Raw genomic sequence first — 17,950 nt, forward strand, 5'->3', positions numbered from 1 at the left:
AAAATTGCATGCTTTTAGCTTCCAGAGTTTCCTGATTAAAAGATATAAATGTATAGCAGTTTTACAGAAAAAGTTCAAATGATGCTGGGTTAGGGTTATTAAAATAATAAAGATGCATTGCAGCTTGTTTAGAAGAGTTACAGCTGAAAAAAACCTTTGCGTGAGCTACGGCCACTGCATTAATATCACAGTGAATGTGCCATAACTAAAAGAAATAATAAATAAAGGTACCTTAAATGCAAAAGCAATTTCACCCAAATTAAGTGAAACTTTCAGCAATCTGTAATCTGTAATCTGTGAAAACACTGTAAATTAAAATATTGATGTATATTTATGTGTGTTGGGGTATAGGGATCATATCATTCATTTGAAATTAAAAAAAATTATTTTTAAGAATAGCTGAACAGAAACTTATTACAGACAATATACCCACTCGTAATGCTTATAATTACTACAACTGGATGTCAAAGCATTTGAATATTTATATTTATATTATATTAGTTTATTTTTTAGGTGCAATATGAACAGAAAAATATGTAACACGAAAGGCCCCTAAATTGTTGAGCAGCAGAAATCTTATATCAAGCATGAAAGGAGAAAAATGCTTTAAAACCCAAAGTAATAGGTGCCTTCGTTCCCCAAATGCCAACAAAGTCATCGTCTCCACTAAAAGAAGAGGTGATTTTTTGAATCATGTTACATCACATTCAAGGGAATTCTGTTTGCTGTTTGTTTTGCTTCTTATTTACATTTTACACAGTGTCCAAACTGTTGAAAACAGCTGCAACATATGCAACTGACAAAGAAAATGTCTTGTACATGAGCAGGAAATAGACAGAGAGAAGTCTGTGCCGACCAGTAACACACAGGAGAAGCACAAATTGGAGTCAACTTTGAGCCAACTAACTGGGCTCAACGATGAAAAGAGCAGCGGCCGAATGTAGCAAGGCATTATCAAAGAGAGCCGTCCACTGCTGCCACAAGCCAGCCCTGACAGCAGAGTTCACACCGACAACAGCATACAGTACGTGTTAGAGAGAGTGTGACTGTGTGTTTTTGTGTTTCAGCGAGCGTTTGTGAAGACGGTAGAAAACTTCTTTCTGCATGAATCAAAAACAGGATTCACAAGGCGACAGAATCTAAGGGATGAAGACTGAGTCTGACTTAGACAAGTTAGAAAAGTTACGTCTCTTCTTTTTCAAGTCTTGCTTGCAGACATTTGTTAGTGTGTGTATGTTTTGTTGTGTGCATGGTGTCCCAGCCCCCTCCATGCACCCAAGCAGCACAATGGCCCAGGGATCTGAGTGCAGACTCAGGCGGAGCGGGAACAGCATGGGACAAATGGGCGGCACTCTTTCATTTCCTACATCCATTTGCCTTTGATGTCCTTTGATTAATCTCCCTCCTGCTCACTCTTCCTTCATCTATCTCTCAAACAGCTCTTTTCTCCTCTGCCAGGCCGTTTCCATCTCTGTGACCAGTAAAGTTCCACCTTACTTTTCCAAACTAGTTTTACACGATTGTTTCCACTGAGTCAAAGTTTTTGCTCATGCGTACGTGTTACTAAACTAAAACTGAACCCAGGTTTTAAAAGTATGCTAAAAACACACAGCTTTAAACAATCATACTTGACTGGTTGTTGACAGTGATGCAATTTATCTTCAGTTCTTTACGTTCACTAATTGAGCTACATATTGTACATGTGACAGTAGTTTTAAATTAGCAGACTAACTCGGGCCAAAACGTCTTTCTGATCTGCTTGATGAAAATCAACCCTGCGGGTGTCTTAGATCCTCAGAGGGCTGTTAACTGGTGGTGGATTGATTCAGAAATAAACAGGGTAAAGCTGCTTTGGGCTGCTGAACATAGATGGAACCAACATTTTAATTATATTAGATAAACCCCGCTAGGGAATTTAGTTTATTTTATTCTTTTGTAGCCTGTGTTTGATAGTTGTACAGTGGAGAGGCAGACAGGAAACACAGGGAGTGAGAGACGGTGTGACATACAACAAAAGTCCCAAACTGGACCTGAACTGGGGACACTGAGGCCACATGGCCACTTGTTCAATGTTTTACGTAATGTAGACTCATGAACACAGATCACACAAATCAGTTCAGATGATGCGTTCAAATTCACTGTCACTCACAGTTGCTTCTTTACCTCATTAATAAGGGTTTGTTGTGCTCTAGGAGTCATTGTGACTGGCTGACCACTTCTTGGTAAAGTAGCCAAGCCCAAAGTGTCTCCATTTGTAGACTGTTTCCCTAACTGTAGACTGGTAAATTTCTCTTTGGCATCACTTTGTAACCCTTTCCAGCTTTTTGTAAATCAACAATTCTTGATCGTAGTTAGTCTGAATGCTCCTTTTCGTGAGGCATGACTCACATAAGCATATTCTTTTTGTGCACAGCAAACTCAGAAATTAGAGTGTTAGATCATGTTTTATGACAAATTATTGCAGAAAACAACAACACTTCAAAATGTTTACATATTTATTCTTTCCCCTGTATCTGTTGATGTTGATCTTGGTGTAGCTTGGCCTATAGAAAATCACATGACTGCATAATCATCTGTTGAACCGTCTAAAAATGATTTCCTTTGGGCTGCACAGGCTCATCACTGGCTGCTTGTGCTGGTTACATAAAGAAAACACACAGCACTTAGCAGAAAACCACACCACAATAAGAATCTTAACAACAATCATGTTGAATAACACCCAGGTATTGTGTTCAGTTATGAAACCATTTTTCCCATTGTCTCATGCAGAAAACAATTGAAATCTAGGTCAGTGGGGTACGCAAGGGAGAAGAGGTTCCCAACATTATAGCGCAGACAGACACTTGAACCTTCTGACAATAGTCAAGCAGGAGCAGCTCGTCTGCACAGACATGTATTGGGTCATTGTTAGACGTTGTTAATTAGATCTATTATGACCTCGACAATCACATTAACTGCCATTACATGCACATTAGCCACCAGCTGTTCAATAATGAAATATCCGATTTACTTAAATAGAGTCATAATGATCATGTGGCTGATTGAGCTTGTGGAAACATCAACTGCTGAGATCTTTTTTTTATGATAATAATTAAACTACACAGTCCCTTTGTCTTATCATACATTGTTATACTTTAACTGAGTAAAAACCCTTGGTAAAACTCATTAATAATATTTTAATTAAAAGGTTAAGCTTGTGTATGATGATTATCATTTACGAGCCCCAAGCGATCATTTGATGGTCACTGACTGTCTTTATCTTTGGCCACAGCTCCTTCCTCGTTCAGTCCTTTTTTCATCCAGTAAGAAGTGGATGTAGGCTACTGGAACTACTTTACATCAGCATGTGTCTCATAGTATAATGTAGCTGTGTCAACATAGCCTCTTTGCATATGCTGACTCCATCCATCTGTTGACGTACTCTTTTGCATCTGAAGCCACAATGAAGGTTATTGTGCACAATCATATGCAATGTAGAATCAAACTTTATCTTTGAGTTTAAATTACATTTACAACAATGCTGCTAACTAAAATTGTCTGCTGTTAGAAGAATTAAAAATATACTGTTGAAAAGTCATACTGGAGTTAAAGAAGTAAAAGGTGCTTGACGCTGCTTCTGAACCAATGTCCCTGTTTGACAGTATATTCGGATGTTGTGACGATATTTGAAGGCAAAATATAGCCACTGTCTGGACCAGCAGACAGTTGACAAGATGAAAAAAGATAAATCTACATGAAGTGGTTCCTGTCCACTAACAAACTGAAGCTACTTTGAAAAGACTGACATCTAGTGTCACAATACTGGAACCAAAACCAGAATTGAAGGACAGTCTGAATTCTCATCTGCTGTGAATACACTGTTCTCCATGATCTTTCATTTGGTCTGAAATATGTGGATGAGATAATGAAAACAGTGCAGACGGTGTAACAGGGACATGTTAGGAAAAAACAATGTACTGCTACCTGAGAAAAAGATATTTTTGGTTGGGATACTGAAGTTATCTGCAGAATTGTCAAAGTGTCAGCTTCTGTATAATAAGTAGTTATTGATCCACTTATTGTTGTAAAGTATGTTACACAAAAAACTAAAGTCCCATAAATGCAATTTAAAAATTGCTTAAAATTTTAAGCTTTTAATTTTTAAAAGCTAAATGATAAATCTTATTTTTTTATTTGGGTTTCTTTATGCTCAATAGCTGTCATAATAGAGAATAGTATAATAGTAATTTCAGACTGGTAACCTTTCATTTAAATGAAATAAACAAACAGTCTGACTGACACTTGAGTGTGAGTAAAACAGGAAAATCTGGTCGACTCCAGTACAAAGCTTGTTAACTAAACAGAAAATTAGCTAATACGGCCACATGGAGGCAGCATGGGTCACAGATGGATATACTGACTATCATCTGTCACTCCTCTCTCACTGAGACGAAGCATTTTAGCATTTTAACCATAGCTGTCATCTCAAAAATCAAAAAATTCTGCATTATGTTGTGTCTTTGTGTTAGATGTGTCACATTAAGATTATGGTACAAGTCTGAAATCTCCAAAGCACTATTGCACTTTTTGGAGTCTTGTTTCTTTCTCCTTCACTTTCTGTGTCGCATGAAGGCTTCTGCAGAACAGTGGGCCTGCACAAAATAATTTAATAAAACAAACAACATTCTCATATCATTGGTTCCTAATGGCCCTATTTATGTGTTACATATAATATAATTTACTCATTAGCAGTCATTACTTTACTCAGTAGCTGTTGTTTTGTTATTTTTAGTCATTATACTATTACACCAGTAATATGGTTATAAAATACTACCTTCATCCTGTGGCTCACTTAAGTAAAGTCATAGAAACCTTCACTTTCAACAAACCTTGCATTCATTGTCTATTCACAAATTCATCATCATCACTATCAGCATTCATTTTTGTTACTTTGTCAAACCAGTCTACCGTTATGATGTTATTAACAAAAAGCTAAGAATCAACACTTTCACTTCCTATTTGATTTTTTAAATATAGGTTATTGTTGCAGTCAAGTCTGCAGCATTGGGACCATTAAAAACAGAGAATTACTAAAACCTGCTTCTTTGGTTCTACCTACCACGTCTGCTGCTGCTGTCTGACCTGTTGGGAGAGGCAGAACACACACACACACACACACACACACACACACACACACACACACACACACACACACACACACACACACACTCTCTCTCTCTCTCTCTCTCTCTCTCTCTCTCTCTCTCTCTCTCTCTCTCTCTCTCTCCCTGGCCAAGCCATTAGCCATGAATTATGGTGCTGCTACCATCACAGCCAATTGTCTGGATGAAAAGCAGGCTCTGCCTCACTTACCGTTGTGTGTTAGCTTGTGCCTGCATAGCGGGCTCAGGATCATAGTTTCTGATCATCTCTGGTTCAGGTCAGAGCAGGTAAGCAGATGACATTTCACTCATCATGAAGTGGTTAGTTTAGTGCTGCATGTGGATGATTGAACACAGGATGAGATTTCTAATCATGACATACTGATTACCAAAATAGTATGTAGTTACTACAGTTTATGTAGTAGGTTATACAAGAAATTATATGTTAGTACATGTGATGATCTTTATACCAGAGGGCGTCTAAATTCAGATATAATGAGAGATATAATGAGTCTACTCTTTAAAATGACTGTTTTCCTTATAGAGCAACTGTTGGATTTGTGGCCAGAGAGAAAGAAAGAGAGGAAGAGATAAAGAGACAGAGGAGGGAACAGTATCTCTTACCAGAAAAACTCCTGCCGTTGCATCACCGGGAAAACCTGCAGATTTAGTGGTAGAGTGATGTAGAGACTGGACCCAGAGGTAGATTATCAGATACTGCACTAAACAGTACAGTAAGTGTTTCTGGGTGATTGTTTTGCTTGCTATCTGGAGCTTGTAGCTGACATGTGGGGACTGCAGTGTCATCCAGAGCTAAGTCTTGGCCAACATTGCTACTGCAAAGCCCCAGATCAAAACCTAACAGAACAAATGTGGAATATTCCCTTGTATGTGAGACTTGTATTTGTTTTACTGTAATTTACTTTTAATTAGAAACTTTGAATATATTGAAATGTCTGCTGGTGGAAGAGTTGCACCGTAAACAATTAACTTAAAGATCTAGACAACATTTTTCAAGGTTGTATGTGCATGTGTACATAGACCAGAAATACACATGTACATTCACGTGCAAACACAACCAGCTAACATTGTGTAAAGAAGTCATTATGTGTGCCGTACATCTTTTATTGTCTCTCATAAAGCTGATCGGACAGCCAGGCTTACAGTATTCATCATCAGGGTCTGAGCAGTCTACATGTTGTTTTATTTTTCTTTTTGTGTGTATTCTTGCGGCATCAGTTTGCCCTACTTTAACAAACCAGGCATTTATTTGCTGGTTATGAGCTGAGAGCACGGTAGCCAGATGGAGACTGTTGATCTTGTTAGAAAGGTAGATGTGAAAAGATCATTACCTGAATCACAGCAAACACACACAGACATTCACACACAAATGCACACATGTGTGTGTACACTACCACATCCTAAATACACACACAGGTTTGTGCAGTCTACTATGAACTAAGCTGCGATCTGGACCTGAAGTTATTAGATGACCAGTCATAAAGAATGATTGCGAACAGCTTGAGTTACATAAATGGAAACTTTAAAGGAAACTGTGATTATGTTGAGGTTTGTTTCCATGTTCCTGTTGTCAAGGTTAACAAACCATATACAGTTTAATCATCCAGCATCCAACATAGAAAAGTATATGTACTGCAGGTTTGTGTAGATTTGTATACAGGTTCTGATGTATAAACTAAACATGATGTATAGTGTAGTAAGTGCTGACCTTCACAGTTAATGATTACCAAACCTTTTGCACTCAGACTATCAGGTGGTTGCTAAGAGCCCGAGGAGAGGAAAGACCTGGGCAACATGTCCAAGAGCTGATATGTACATGTAAATATAAATCTGGCAGACATATACAGTATACAAAAGAAAAAAAACATTAAACAATAGACATTTTAGATGTTTTAAACAGTGCATCGAAAATGTGCTCTAATTTAATCCATGTTGCTTGATTTTCACAGATCATTACTCACTGAATGGAAAATTTGAGAATTTAAATGCACACTCACATATTGCTCTTCCTGCCTGATCAGACAATTTCACTGGTCTGCGGTCCTGTGTTCCACTGCAACCAGCAGAGCAGAGCCTTGTTGGTACCCTGAGAAGATGGTGGGACTGAGAAATCGCTCTACGTGGGAACCTCTGCTACTCAAGGCCTCCTGCATCAAATCCTGTGCCAATGGCTGCTCCTTGGGCATCACTGCACACCTCACCTATGCCAACGCTGACACAGAATCTGTAGAAGGTGGGGAATGATACAAACTTGTAATACTCGAAGCAATTGGATTGTGAACTGAAGTGCTGTTAAATACACCTAAAAGGGGTGCTTGGTTAAAAGTTGGTTAGGGCGACAGGGTTTATAGGGTTAATGTAGAGATCACATAGTTTAAGTTATATTTATAGTTGTTGTTTTTTTCTTCTGGGAAAGTGACAAAGCAGACTGCCATAATGTTCATGTAATGACATTTCATTGTTTTTTAAACTGAAGCAAAAGTCTGCAGTCACTGTTTTGTGTGGGAAACATCTAGGTGTGTTTGTGTACCCACTCGCTGAAAAGGAGGTTGTGGTTGGCTTTGAGGCTGTGATTGCGGGCCGACTCTTGGGAGTCCAGATCCAGAGCAGAGGGAAGCTGAAGGACTGCTGTTTGGACTGCTGCCCTGGATCTGGTCTCGACTCTCACTGTGGTCAGGAGTGGGGCTGCTCTGGGAGCTTCAGCCATGACCTGCAATGCACCAACGGTGAGGAAGAAGGAGTGAAGCATATTAATAATAGAATGAGGTGCCCATATATTTATCTGATGTTCAATAAGATGCACTTTTATGTTGAGCATTCACATAACCTAGGCTATCTGAGCTACCTGTCTGAACAACAATGAACATACCTTTAACTTCATTTTAATTAAATGCCCATAAGAAAGGATACAATTATCTTTCATCTCAGAAAATTAAAATGAACACGACTGCCTGCATTTTGCTTGTAAATAAAATCTGTTGTTTGTACTGTGATTTTGCAGAACCACACATCTTTTAAACACTGGTTGATCTAGTGCAAACTGTTGTCAATTTCTCTAATGATCTGGTGTCTGCATAAATACATACATACACATATATATCTACGCTCCCTCTCTGTCTTGTATTGAGGAAGAAAGGACAGACAAGGGAGCCAAATAGATTTGGCTGCATGCCTAATGGTAAAATGCCATTCACTTTGTAAAAACATATATCAGCTTGAAGTGCATAGTATTTTATTGGAGTCTGTGCTGTCATGTACATGGAACGAATTTGTCCAGTACAACCAAACCCAGTGGGACTTTTCAGCTTTAATTGACTTTGTTTTCATTATGAACCTTATTTACTTTTCTGTCAGTTTAAAATTATTATTTAAGTAACTACTGTATTTTTTAGGGCATCTCATTCTAGATGAAGACCTTGAAAGAACCACCTTCCTTGTGGGCACAGGGGTTATTGGCCCGATGGATATAGTGTCCATTATCATAAGCACCACATTAGAACTGCCCACTTTAGAAAATGGAGCAGTCCGTATCATCTACCCCACGCTGCTTACCCCTATCGTCACCAGCCAGATGACTTCAAGCAAGAGCGAAAGTGGGGGAAAATCAGAAGAAACTGGGTATTTATGTCACAACTAACTGTGCCAAGAATGGATTATCTTACAGCATACATTTCAGTAAATGTGATTTTATATATGTATATTATTTCCTTAAACATGCTACACTGCTTTCATCCTCAGAGCAACCAGTTGCTTCGGTGCCACCTCAGGAAAACAAGACCGAGTCAACGACTCTGAACAGCAATGTGCTCATTCTATCTTCACCAGTCCAGCTGCCAACCTGGCACCTTATGAACTCAACTTTCAGCTGTTGGTCAGAGGCGCCTGCCTGCTGGCTGGTACATCCCGTCTATTCAAATAAGTCGATTCAACTGGTTCTTGACTCCGCTGTTTGACAAAAGAGAATATTAAAACATGTATTTACAAAATGAAGCGAGTACAAAAAGGGTCAGAATCTAAACACATTTAAGAAGATAATCTCGTCCAGAGAATTAGAAAAGTACACTCTGAATTTAACATATGCTTATTCAAATACCTTACATCTTATGAAAACCTGTATTTGCCTCTCTAATTGTTCCTAAATTGACTAGGATTGGAGAGCCCCACTCATGCGCTGAGGGCAGACGCAGACCCCAGTGCTCAAAGTGCCTCTGCCACCTACATCACTTTGGCACAGGAGCATCCGTATGACAGACACATAGAGATCATTCTGCACCTCAGCGGTGAGCAAGGAAAGATTGTCACTAAAATCTTTGTACTGGTTCTTAGTGTCGGTTTTTGTTTGAATAAAACTAATCACTAAATAATCATTTCACAGAACCTCACAGCCCTTTGGTCATCTTAGAAAGAGGCAGACTTTCTTTCAGTCAATATGAACAGCTGATCAGCTCTCGCCGGGATTTCATACGTTGCACCCGAAAAGATTCAGAGCCAGAGAGGAAGGTTGGTGTACATCTATTTTTTTTCATGTATCATTCCTTATAGATATATATATATATAGAAAGAGAGAGAGAGATTGTGTTAAACGCATTTAAAATACTTTAATTTGACATGCTGATTCCTCTTGGCCTGCAGCTGGAGTTTTTGAGGAAGCGGTACCACAAGGACATTCTGAGCAGCCCCGTTTTGATGCTAAACTTCTGTCCTGACCTGCTGTGTGAACCTCTGGAGCTGCACAAAGTCACCAGAGAACTGCTGTTCCTTGTCGATCGTAGTGGCAGCATGAGTGGCACCAACATCCACCGTGTAAAGGTGAGCTGTAATGAGCATAAAACCACAAACAGGGGTTTGTTATTAGATTCAGGCATTAGCATTAATGTGGCTCTATCCTGTCTGTACCTTGGTGTCTCTGTAGGAAGCCATGGTGGTGGCACTGAAGAGTCTCCCTTCTCGCACCATGCTGAACATTGTGGGCTTCGGCACGACTATCAAGCCTCTCTTCACCTCCAGCAAGCGCTGCACTGATGTAGGTTTTACAAGACAAGTTAGTTCGGAATAGTGATAGGATGAATTTGTTGTCCTGTTACCTGGATTTTCAGTAAAGAGATATCATCTGTTATTGTGAAATCACATGAGGTTTGTTATTACATAGGGATTTTCTCCTGTGAGGGAAAATACATGGAGCGTTTGGATTGTTTTACCTGAAAGCAGATGTTGTTTAACCATGTACGACTATCTGTGCTATTTTTCTACTCCATAATCAGGCAATAGGCCAGTTCCTGAGGTTGCCTTAGCAGCAGAGTATCAGGTTTTATCCAGACCAGGGGCTGCAAGGACAAACAGCCTTTGGACATACTCCTCACCATATGGTGACCTTTCATGCATTCTCACTAAAGCAGGAGATGGCCTCTCCTCTCCTGTCAGGCATGTTTGTCCACAGTGTGATTTAAGGCACTTTTAAGGCAGGTGTTAGTGGGTGGTATGTTTGCGATCTCTTTATTAGGGAAGCACTGATTCAATTTTTTTTCCTCGACCTTACATGGTAATTCATCTGATTTCAAACATCGAATTTATCTCGACAGCATTGATAACGTTTGCAAAGGCAGCGTCATGAAGCTGGGCAGATGCTGTTGTCTGTGCTTGCTCTTCCCAGCTTTAACGTAGAACAGACTACATCTCTTTTCTTTTTCTTTCCATACCTGTGCATGTGTTCATACAGCACACCTTAATGCAGGCGTATGAGTATGTCCAGCGGATGAGAGCTGACATGCGAGGCACCAACCTGCTTGGGGCGCTGTCCTGGGTGTACCAGCAGCCTATGCAGCGACCCTATCCTCGCCAGATCTTCATCATAACAGATGGATCCATCAGCAATGTAGCCAAAGTACTGGAGCTGGTGCGCAGAAACACATGTGCTGGCAGGTATGGAGCCCAAATATTAAACAGTCTATGTAACTATTCAACCCATGAGGAACATGTGTAAAGAATGATGCTCAGAGGGATATTGAATATAACAAAAAGGCACACGAATCAGACATGAATTTAAATGGTTTAAAATTAAATGAATCCTATTGCTGGCCTATGATGGCACATTAAATCACTGGGGCATAATAAGGGAAGAGCTAAGGATGTGATGAATATGACGGTGACAAGATGTTCAAATGGAAAGAGAGAAACCCAGAAAACAGAAGGGACACAAACAAATGGCAACCTTGAACAAGTGAGAGCCCCGCCCAGTAATCCCGTTAAGTGCTCTCTTCTGCAGCAGGAGTCACGCCCCTCTGGTTTCCCCTAGGCCCTTCAGCAATGCACAGTAACATTTATCCTTCATTAGTATTCTCCTGTGTGCAGGGGGACTTTCGAAATGAATTTCTTGTGCCCAAAATAGTTTGTCTAGCTAAGATGCTCGCAGATCTGCTTAAGGCAAGGAAATGTACATATATGCGACATCATATACATAAACATATGTGCACTGTTTACATGTCTGCTCATGCTGAGTGTTGCCAAAGCTTTAAATTAAAGCCTAATACGTATTCTTACATATACAGCTGCCTCAACTTATACTGGTACTTTATTTGTTTAGACAATAAATCCAAGGGAAAGAAATACAGACACATCTACAGTGCAGACAACATACCATAAGGCAACATCAATAATAGTACTAATATAGTAATAATTATTCTCACATGAGGACTATTATGTCATGTGCAGATGCTTCGGCCTCGGCCTGGGTCCTCGAGCCTGCAGGAGACTCCTGCAGGGCATAGCCAAACTGACAGGAGGGACTACAGAGCTCTTGGCTGATGAGGAGAGACTCCAGCCCAAGGTCAGTAGTGTTGCAGCACTGCTACCTACTGGACACAATATGTCATGATCTACTTTGAAAGATAAGTTTCAGCTACTGTATCTTTCATTATCTTAGTCACTATAACACATGCCGTTTGTTTTGGGAAAACTAAACTAAGTATTGTTTAATTTTAGGTATTTTACACGAAAGCCTTTTTGAGTCATTTCTTTATTTCCCACTTTTTACCTACAGTCAAAGATTCAGAGGGAAATATTAAACTTTCCCACTACATGCAGCAGCGGTATAGCTAAAATTATACTTAATTACTTTCCAGATAAAGATTGTAATCTGTTTAATATGCGAGTAACCTGAAAAGTGTCTTACAACCAAGTTTTAGTTGGAAAGCACTGGCAATATGTATTTCTTCAAATTTCTCCTCAGTTAATAAAGTCTCTGAAAAAGGCTTTTGAACCTGTGCTCACTGACGTACGGATTGACTGGTACCTGCCAGAAAACATGGAGGCTCTTCTTTCACCCAATGAAATCCCGCCACTCTACCCTGGGAATTGCCTCATTGGATATTGCACTCTGTACGATATGACGCATTTTAAAGCACAAAAGGCCGGGGTATGCTGTTCATCACTACATTGAATAAAACTGTATCTGTGTCCTGTCAGAAAAAAGATCTCTAATGTTTCTTATTTTTTTAGTCTCAGGAACAGGACTATAAAGGTGTACATCGTGGCTCCACAGGTTCTGTTTTTGGCCAATCTAATGATGACCTTTCACCTCCTCCTGCCTCCGAGCTAATGCCCGTGGTCACATGTGCACAAGGCAGTGACTTAGAGGAAGCACTGAGAGAGATCTCCAGAGAAATCTCCTCTGAGTTCTCCTGTGCCAGAGACACAGACCCTGGCACCAGTCCAGGTCAGTCACTCATCAATGGAAGACTTACACCAGCTTACTGGACATTTTGTGCCACAGTGGGTAACAGTTGGTTTTTGTCCACTCTAGGTGTAGAGTTGGACTGGTCCAGTGATGTGAGGAGGAGAATCCAGGAGACCTCTTATATACAGGAGCAGTATATTCTCACTCGCTGCTCTCTCAGTAGTGAACGCAGTCTGCAGACACAGTCCCACTTGCAAATACATGCCTCGTCCAACTCCGACTCTGCAGAGAGGGCATTTTTGCCTGACCCTCACTCTTCTGGTTCAGTTCTAGATACAGGGTCTCTACCCCAAGGCCTAGAGAAGATGCCCTTTCCAGAACAGAGGTCATCCCTGTCTCGCTGGGCAGACTCCGCATGGCAACAAAACCTCTCAGCTGAAACTCCTGACAGCACAACAAAAATGGTGAGTTGATTCATTTAAACTTTTCAGTACTGTACTGACAGTACTGACAACAGGTTCGTCTGTCAGTTGGGTCAAATAAAGAGAAATGGTTGCAAAGGGTGTGACCTTGCAGTAGGAATAGGCAACCGTAAAATCATTTAATTTCAAACATCAATTTGTTTCTGCAGAGTAAAATAAAACAGCTGTGTAACCCGTTTTTCTACCTGTTTGATTTTCCCTCCCTTACAAACAGAGAGGACATCTAGATGGAGGTGAGGAGTCTCGTAGGAGACAAAAAGCATTGGCCCGTTCAACCATGGCAGCACGAAGTTTCTCGTCTCCCCAGGGTGAGCTGGAGATGCACCGCCTGAGAAGAGCCCTGGAGAGGGTCTCCTTTGACCAAACACTCGGAGGAAGGCTGGAGGAAAGCGATGGTGAGACAAAGCCTCCATCACGGGGGACCTTGTCTCAGAGAAGCCTCACTGACTCCAGTAAGCAACACAACAAAGGCAGCATTAACTCTCTTATTTTGGCTCCATGCAGTTTCTATTCCTCTTTATCTGACTCTGCCCCTCAGATGGACTCCTGTTTCCCGCCTCTCCCATGGACTGGGACAGCTTCACAGACCCAGAGAACCTCTTCACTGCTGTTCTTCCACAGGATCCCCCTCCAGGTCAGTGTCGCACTATCATTCACGGCCTGCTGAGCGGCAGGCCTGTGTCCTGGGAGGTCACTGTGGACCTTGGGCACCTCTGGACAATCGAGGGGAAAGAGACACCAGTGGATGAAGGACGTGAAGGAGAAGGAGGTGAAGAAAGAAGACAAGGGGAACCATGGGCGGAGATCATTCACCAACTGACTGCTCGCTCAGTTATAAGGGACTTTGAGAAAATGGCACAGAAGGACAGCGACAGTGGACATGGTGAGGCTTTATTGATGAGTTCTCCTAGTTGTCTCCTATTATACAAGGTGGCTATATCTTAATGTGCCATTATTGGTGCTTTCTTAGGTTCAGCTAAGCGATACCGAATGAAGGCTATACAGACCAGTAAGCACTGCAACATCATCTGTATGTACACAGCCTTCACCACCACTCATAGGAACCCCAACAAAGGTTTGTCAGACAGCATGGATGTCGAGAAAACAGGTGTGCTACCAACTCACACACATGTAGGCAGAAAACTGAGCAATGTTACAACCAGTAAGGAGCACGTAGCCTAAAAGTATTTGTATAATGCTTTTATAATATAAAAATGTGATATATATACAAAATAAATCCAATAATGTGATTAAGATTATTTTGAACTGAAAGCCTGTAGAGTTTGAAAGATGTTTGCACAGGCAGGGACGCTCGAGTGATAGACATAATTCAGATTCATTATGGGTATCATATGATTCACTCATGTGATATTTGACCTGTCTCTTATAAATGTACGTCTCAGTCACAGCTTCTTAGTTCTTCTTTGTTAAATTTGCCTATTGTGCGTCCCCCCAGTTTGATTAATGTACAGTAATAAATGACTGTAATGCCTTGTAATATTTTCAATTATAGCACTCACATTTAAAAACTGCATGTTAAATAAGAGAAAAACACACTAAGGCATGGGGAAACTTGTGTGGATCAGGTTACAATGTGAATATCAGTTATTGCTGTATCTCTTCTCTCTCTCTGTGTTTGTGTGTGTGTGTAGAAATGTATTTGGGGAGCAGGCAGACTCCAGGTAGTTGCAGGCAGAGGGCCTATTCTGTCGGTTTGGGCCGACGGCGCTCCAGCAGAGATAGTGAAGAGGTCGAGGAAACGTGGAACTCTACAGGTAGACGCACTAAATGATACCATCACCCATTTCTGTTGTCAACACTTTAGGTCAACAACAATCTTTGTATCTCTCAGACAGAGATGACACTCCTGCCTCACCCTGTAGCCTTACATCCTGGGACTCTAGTAAGTACTGCTGTTGACTCGATCAGTGTAACATTGGTGTTAGAACACAAGGTCAGACGAGTCCGACCATTAAGCCAGTTCAAACTCAAGGTGAGTCTCAATGTACAGTAAGGGGGAATATGAAGTGCTCTTCTCTGACTTGATTAACCATCCCTTGAAGTTCAGCATCAATTATCCAAATTAAAACTTACTTGTCCCTTACCTCTAGTGGTAACAATTTACGTATGTTGGTGGAGATTCTCAGTCGTCCAGGTGAGGTTATCTGGAAGAGGAGTCATGGCAGATTTACTTCTTGTAGTGAAGTGGGCTTTTGACTGTGGCTTTCTGCTGGATGCGTGGACTGGTCTTGATTTTTTTTGGGAGGATGGATGAAAGGGTGTGGGTGACACACACTGGTGTAGTGGACAGAGTTATTGTCTCACAGCAAGAAGGAACTGGGTTTGAATCCTGGGTCCAGGTGCTTTTCTGTGGCGGATGTGCATGTTCTCTCCATGTCTGTGTGGGTTTTCACCGGGTACTCCGGCTTCTGGTCCTTGGACAAAATGAGTGAAAGCAACCAGCAGGATCATCTTGAGGTCTTCTACCAACTTTTCTTTAGATTAGTTTTTTGTATGAGCAGTGAAATGTTTTTAAGTTGAGTTGCCATGACTTAACTTCCAGATACTCATGCAGAGAGTTTTGCTCCGTGTACCCAGGTTTTAACACATGAGCCAAGATTCCTTCACCTCAAACACTTTCACTGTCCTTTTGTTTGCTGTGTTTGTCAGTTGTACATCTCTGTTGTTCCTTTATATTGTTCAACATTGTTCTGTCATAGTTCTGATGTCTTCACTATTATACAATGTTGACAAGAAGAATTGCTGAAGAAGTTGTGTCCACATTTTTGACTTGATCTCACATAATCTCAAAAGAAATATATACTTACGCAAAAATATTTTACAATTTACTCTGGCTAGTCCACTATAAAACATTTTGAAAGGACTTTAAGTAAACTTAGATTTAACTACCCTTAAGAAACATCACTGTATTGATTAAGCCGTACTGTTTCATGTTTTATGCCACACTGTTGAAACAGGTGTAGGCGGTAGTACCTGCTCTGCGACAGCGCCGGCCACAACAAGCTCCTCGTGCACTCGATCACAGCGATCTATAGAAAGCAAGTCAATGGAGAGCTTCTTTGGCACCAGGTGAGACTTTTACATTAAATTAAATACTTTTAGTTAATGTGGATTTACAAAAAGTATGAATGTTACTATTTTTGATGTTTTTCTTTGGTAAAACTCACACTTTGGCTACAGCTAAATATCTGTCTGGGACTTTTTATACGTTGCAGGTTCCCATTGGGCAGGCTCAGGTCCTCTATTTCATCAGGAAAGCAGATTCCTCTCAAGTCCCACTGTTTGTCTGCTGAGACTGAAAAACAGCCTGAAAGTGAAATTCCAGATTACGTGCCACTGGTGCGCTGGTTAGAGTTGGGTAGAGCAGCGTATACACTAATCTAATACTCAAATGTAAACACATGTATTAATTCATAGCTACGTGGTGTCTCCTCAGGTGCGTCTGCAGCTAGCATCAGGGGCTTTTCTTCTCACAGAGATGTACTCCGACTGTGTTCAAATAACCTTGGACCGCCTGAAGAGGGCTTCTCCATATAGCCTCCACCGGCGCAGCCTCAGCCCACCTTTCCGTTGCACATCTCCCAGTGCTCCATCTTTATCCACCTCTGCCAAGCCACTGGCTGCTTCCAGTTACCATGTCACCTTTTCACCATCCTCCTGCTCCCTCATCAAACCAACTGCACCTCCTTTCCACCACACTCCAGATGATACTCCCCTAATGCTGGAACCAAGGCTTCGTAGAAGACACCTCTCTGACCGGGATGCCGTCATCTCACCCCCTGACCTCCCCAGCTCTGAGGAAGGCTCTCTGGAACTAACTATTAGCCTCTCTCAGAGCCACAACCATGGCCAGGCAGACAGTGGTCGTGGATCAGAGACAGATGTATGTGAAGGCTCCTCAGCTGAGCTGGCTGACCTCCAGGAAAGCTGCCAGTTGGCTCAAGAGGACCTGGAGGGTTCGAGCTGGGCCACGGCTGTGGCTCTAGCCTGGCTGGAGCACCGCTGTGCCGGCTACTTTATGGAGTGGGAGTTAGTGGCGGCAAAAGCAGACTTCTGGCTGCGCTGTCAGGAGCTGCCCGAGGGAGTGGACCTGGCAGGGCTAAAGGGAGCTGCCAGACAGCTGTTCCTGCTGCTTCGCCACTGGGACGAGAACATCAAACTAAACATGCTGTGTTATAACCCCAATAATATGTAAGACAATCATCTCTGAGGAAACTGAGCCAGAGCTACTTATTCACTTAGTCACTTCTTACTGACGATTTTGACAAGAAACATCACCTTTTCATGGAAAAGTAAATCCTGTAATTTATATTCAGGGTCAACAAAAAGAATAACCCAGTGCCAAGTTCATTATCAACTAATATAAGTTGCACATGAAAAATGTTACTGATGTAAGAATGTATTTTTAAATTACAAGACTACCCTTTACATGACACTTACCAAGTGGCCTTCTATTATGAATACAGTGTCTTTTATGCAATCACAAGACTGCTTTGACCACCTGGATGAGCTTTCTATTGTGTAGCGTTTAGCCTGTAGTCAGTATAATGCTAATGATGTATAATCGAAATCTGTGTAATAAAATTCAATGATGGATGGTTATTTGATAAACT

The 17,950-nt window shown here is 41.2% G+C and overlaps 1 protein-coding gene across 2 annotated transcripts; it reads left to right on the forward strand.

Annotated features, from left to right (window-relative positions):
- Positions 1–5,319: 5,319 nt before the first annotated feature.
- Positions 5,320–17,944, forward strand: vwa5b2 (von Willebrand factor A domain containing 5B2). 2 transcript variants are annotated; one of them, XM_026375097.1, is made up of 22 exons: positions 5,320–5,429; positions 7,184–7,395; positions 7,679–7,888; positions 8,555–8,780; positions 8,901–9,058; positions 9,311–9,442; positions 9,538–9,662; positions 9,795–9,971; positions 10,075–10,185; positions 10,879–11,081; positions 11,871–11,985; positions 12,388–12,573; positions 12,657–12,873; positions 12,961–13,298; positions 13,531–13,768; positions 13,855–14,199; positions 14,287–14,424; positions 14,969–15,091; positions 15,169–15,219; positions 16,295–16,406; positions 16,553–16,676; positions 16,774–17,944. In XM_026375097.1, exons 2-22 carry the CDS (start codon positions 7,257–7,259, stop codon positions 17,530–17,532), a joined length of 4,227 nt encoding a protein of 1,408 aa, XP_026230882.1. In that variant the 5' UTR covers positions 5,320–5,429; positions 7,184–7,256; the 3' UTR covers positions 17,533–17,944. The 2 variants fall into 2 exon arrangements, with proteins under 2 accessions (XP_026230882.1, XP_026230883.1); XM_026375098.1 differs by lacking the exon at positions 5,320–5,429 and adding an exon at positions 5,794–5,843 and having other exon boundaries at positions 7,112–7,395.
- The last annotated feature ends 6 nt before the right edge of the window (positions 17,945–17,950 follow it).

This window comes from Anabas testudineus, chromosome 17 (assembly GCF_900324465.2).
Source record: "Anabas testudineus chromosome 17, fAnaTes1.2, whole genome shotgun sequence".
Lineage (NCBI taxonomy): Eukaryota > Metazoa > Chordata > Actinopteri > Anabantiformes > Anabantidae > Anabas > Anabas testudineus.

Coding starts and splice junctions, on each gene's coding strand:
- vwa5b2 (XM_026375097.1), top strand. CDS start 7,257: ATGGTGGGACTGAGAAATCGCTCTACGTGGGAACCTCTGCTACTCAAG. Junction 15,220..16,294: donor CCTTACATCCTGGGACTCTA/GTAAGTACTGCT, acceptor CTGTTGAAACAG/GTGTAGGCGGTAGTACCTGC. Junction 16,677..16,773: donor TTCCAGATTACGTGCCACTG/GTGCGCTGGTTA, acceptor GTGTCTCCTCAG/GTGCGTCTGCAGCTAGCATC.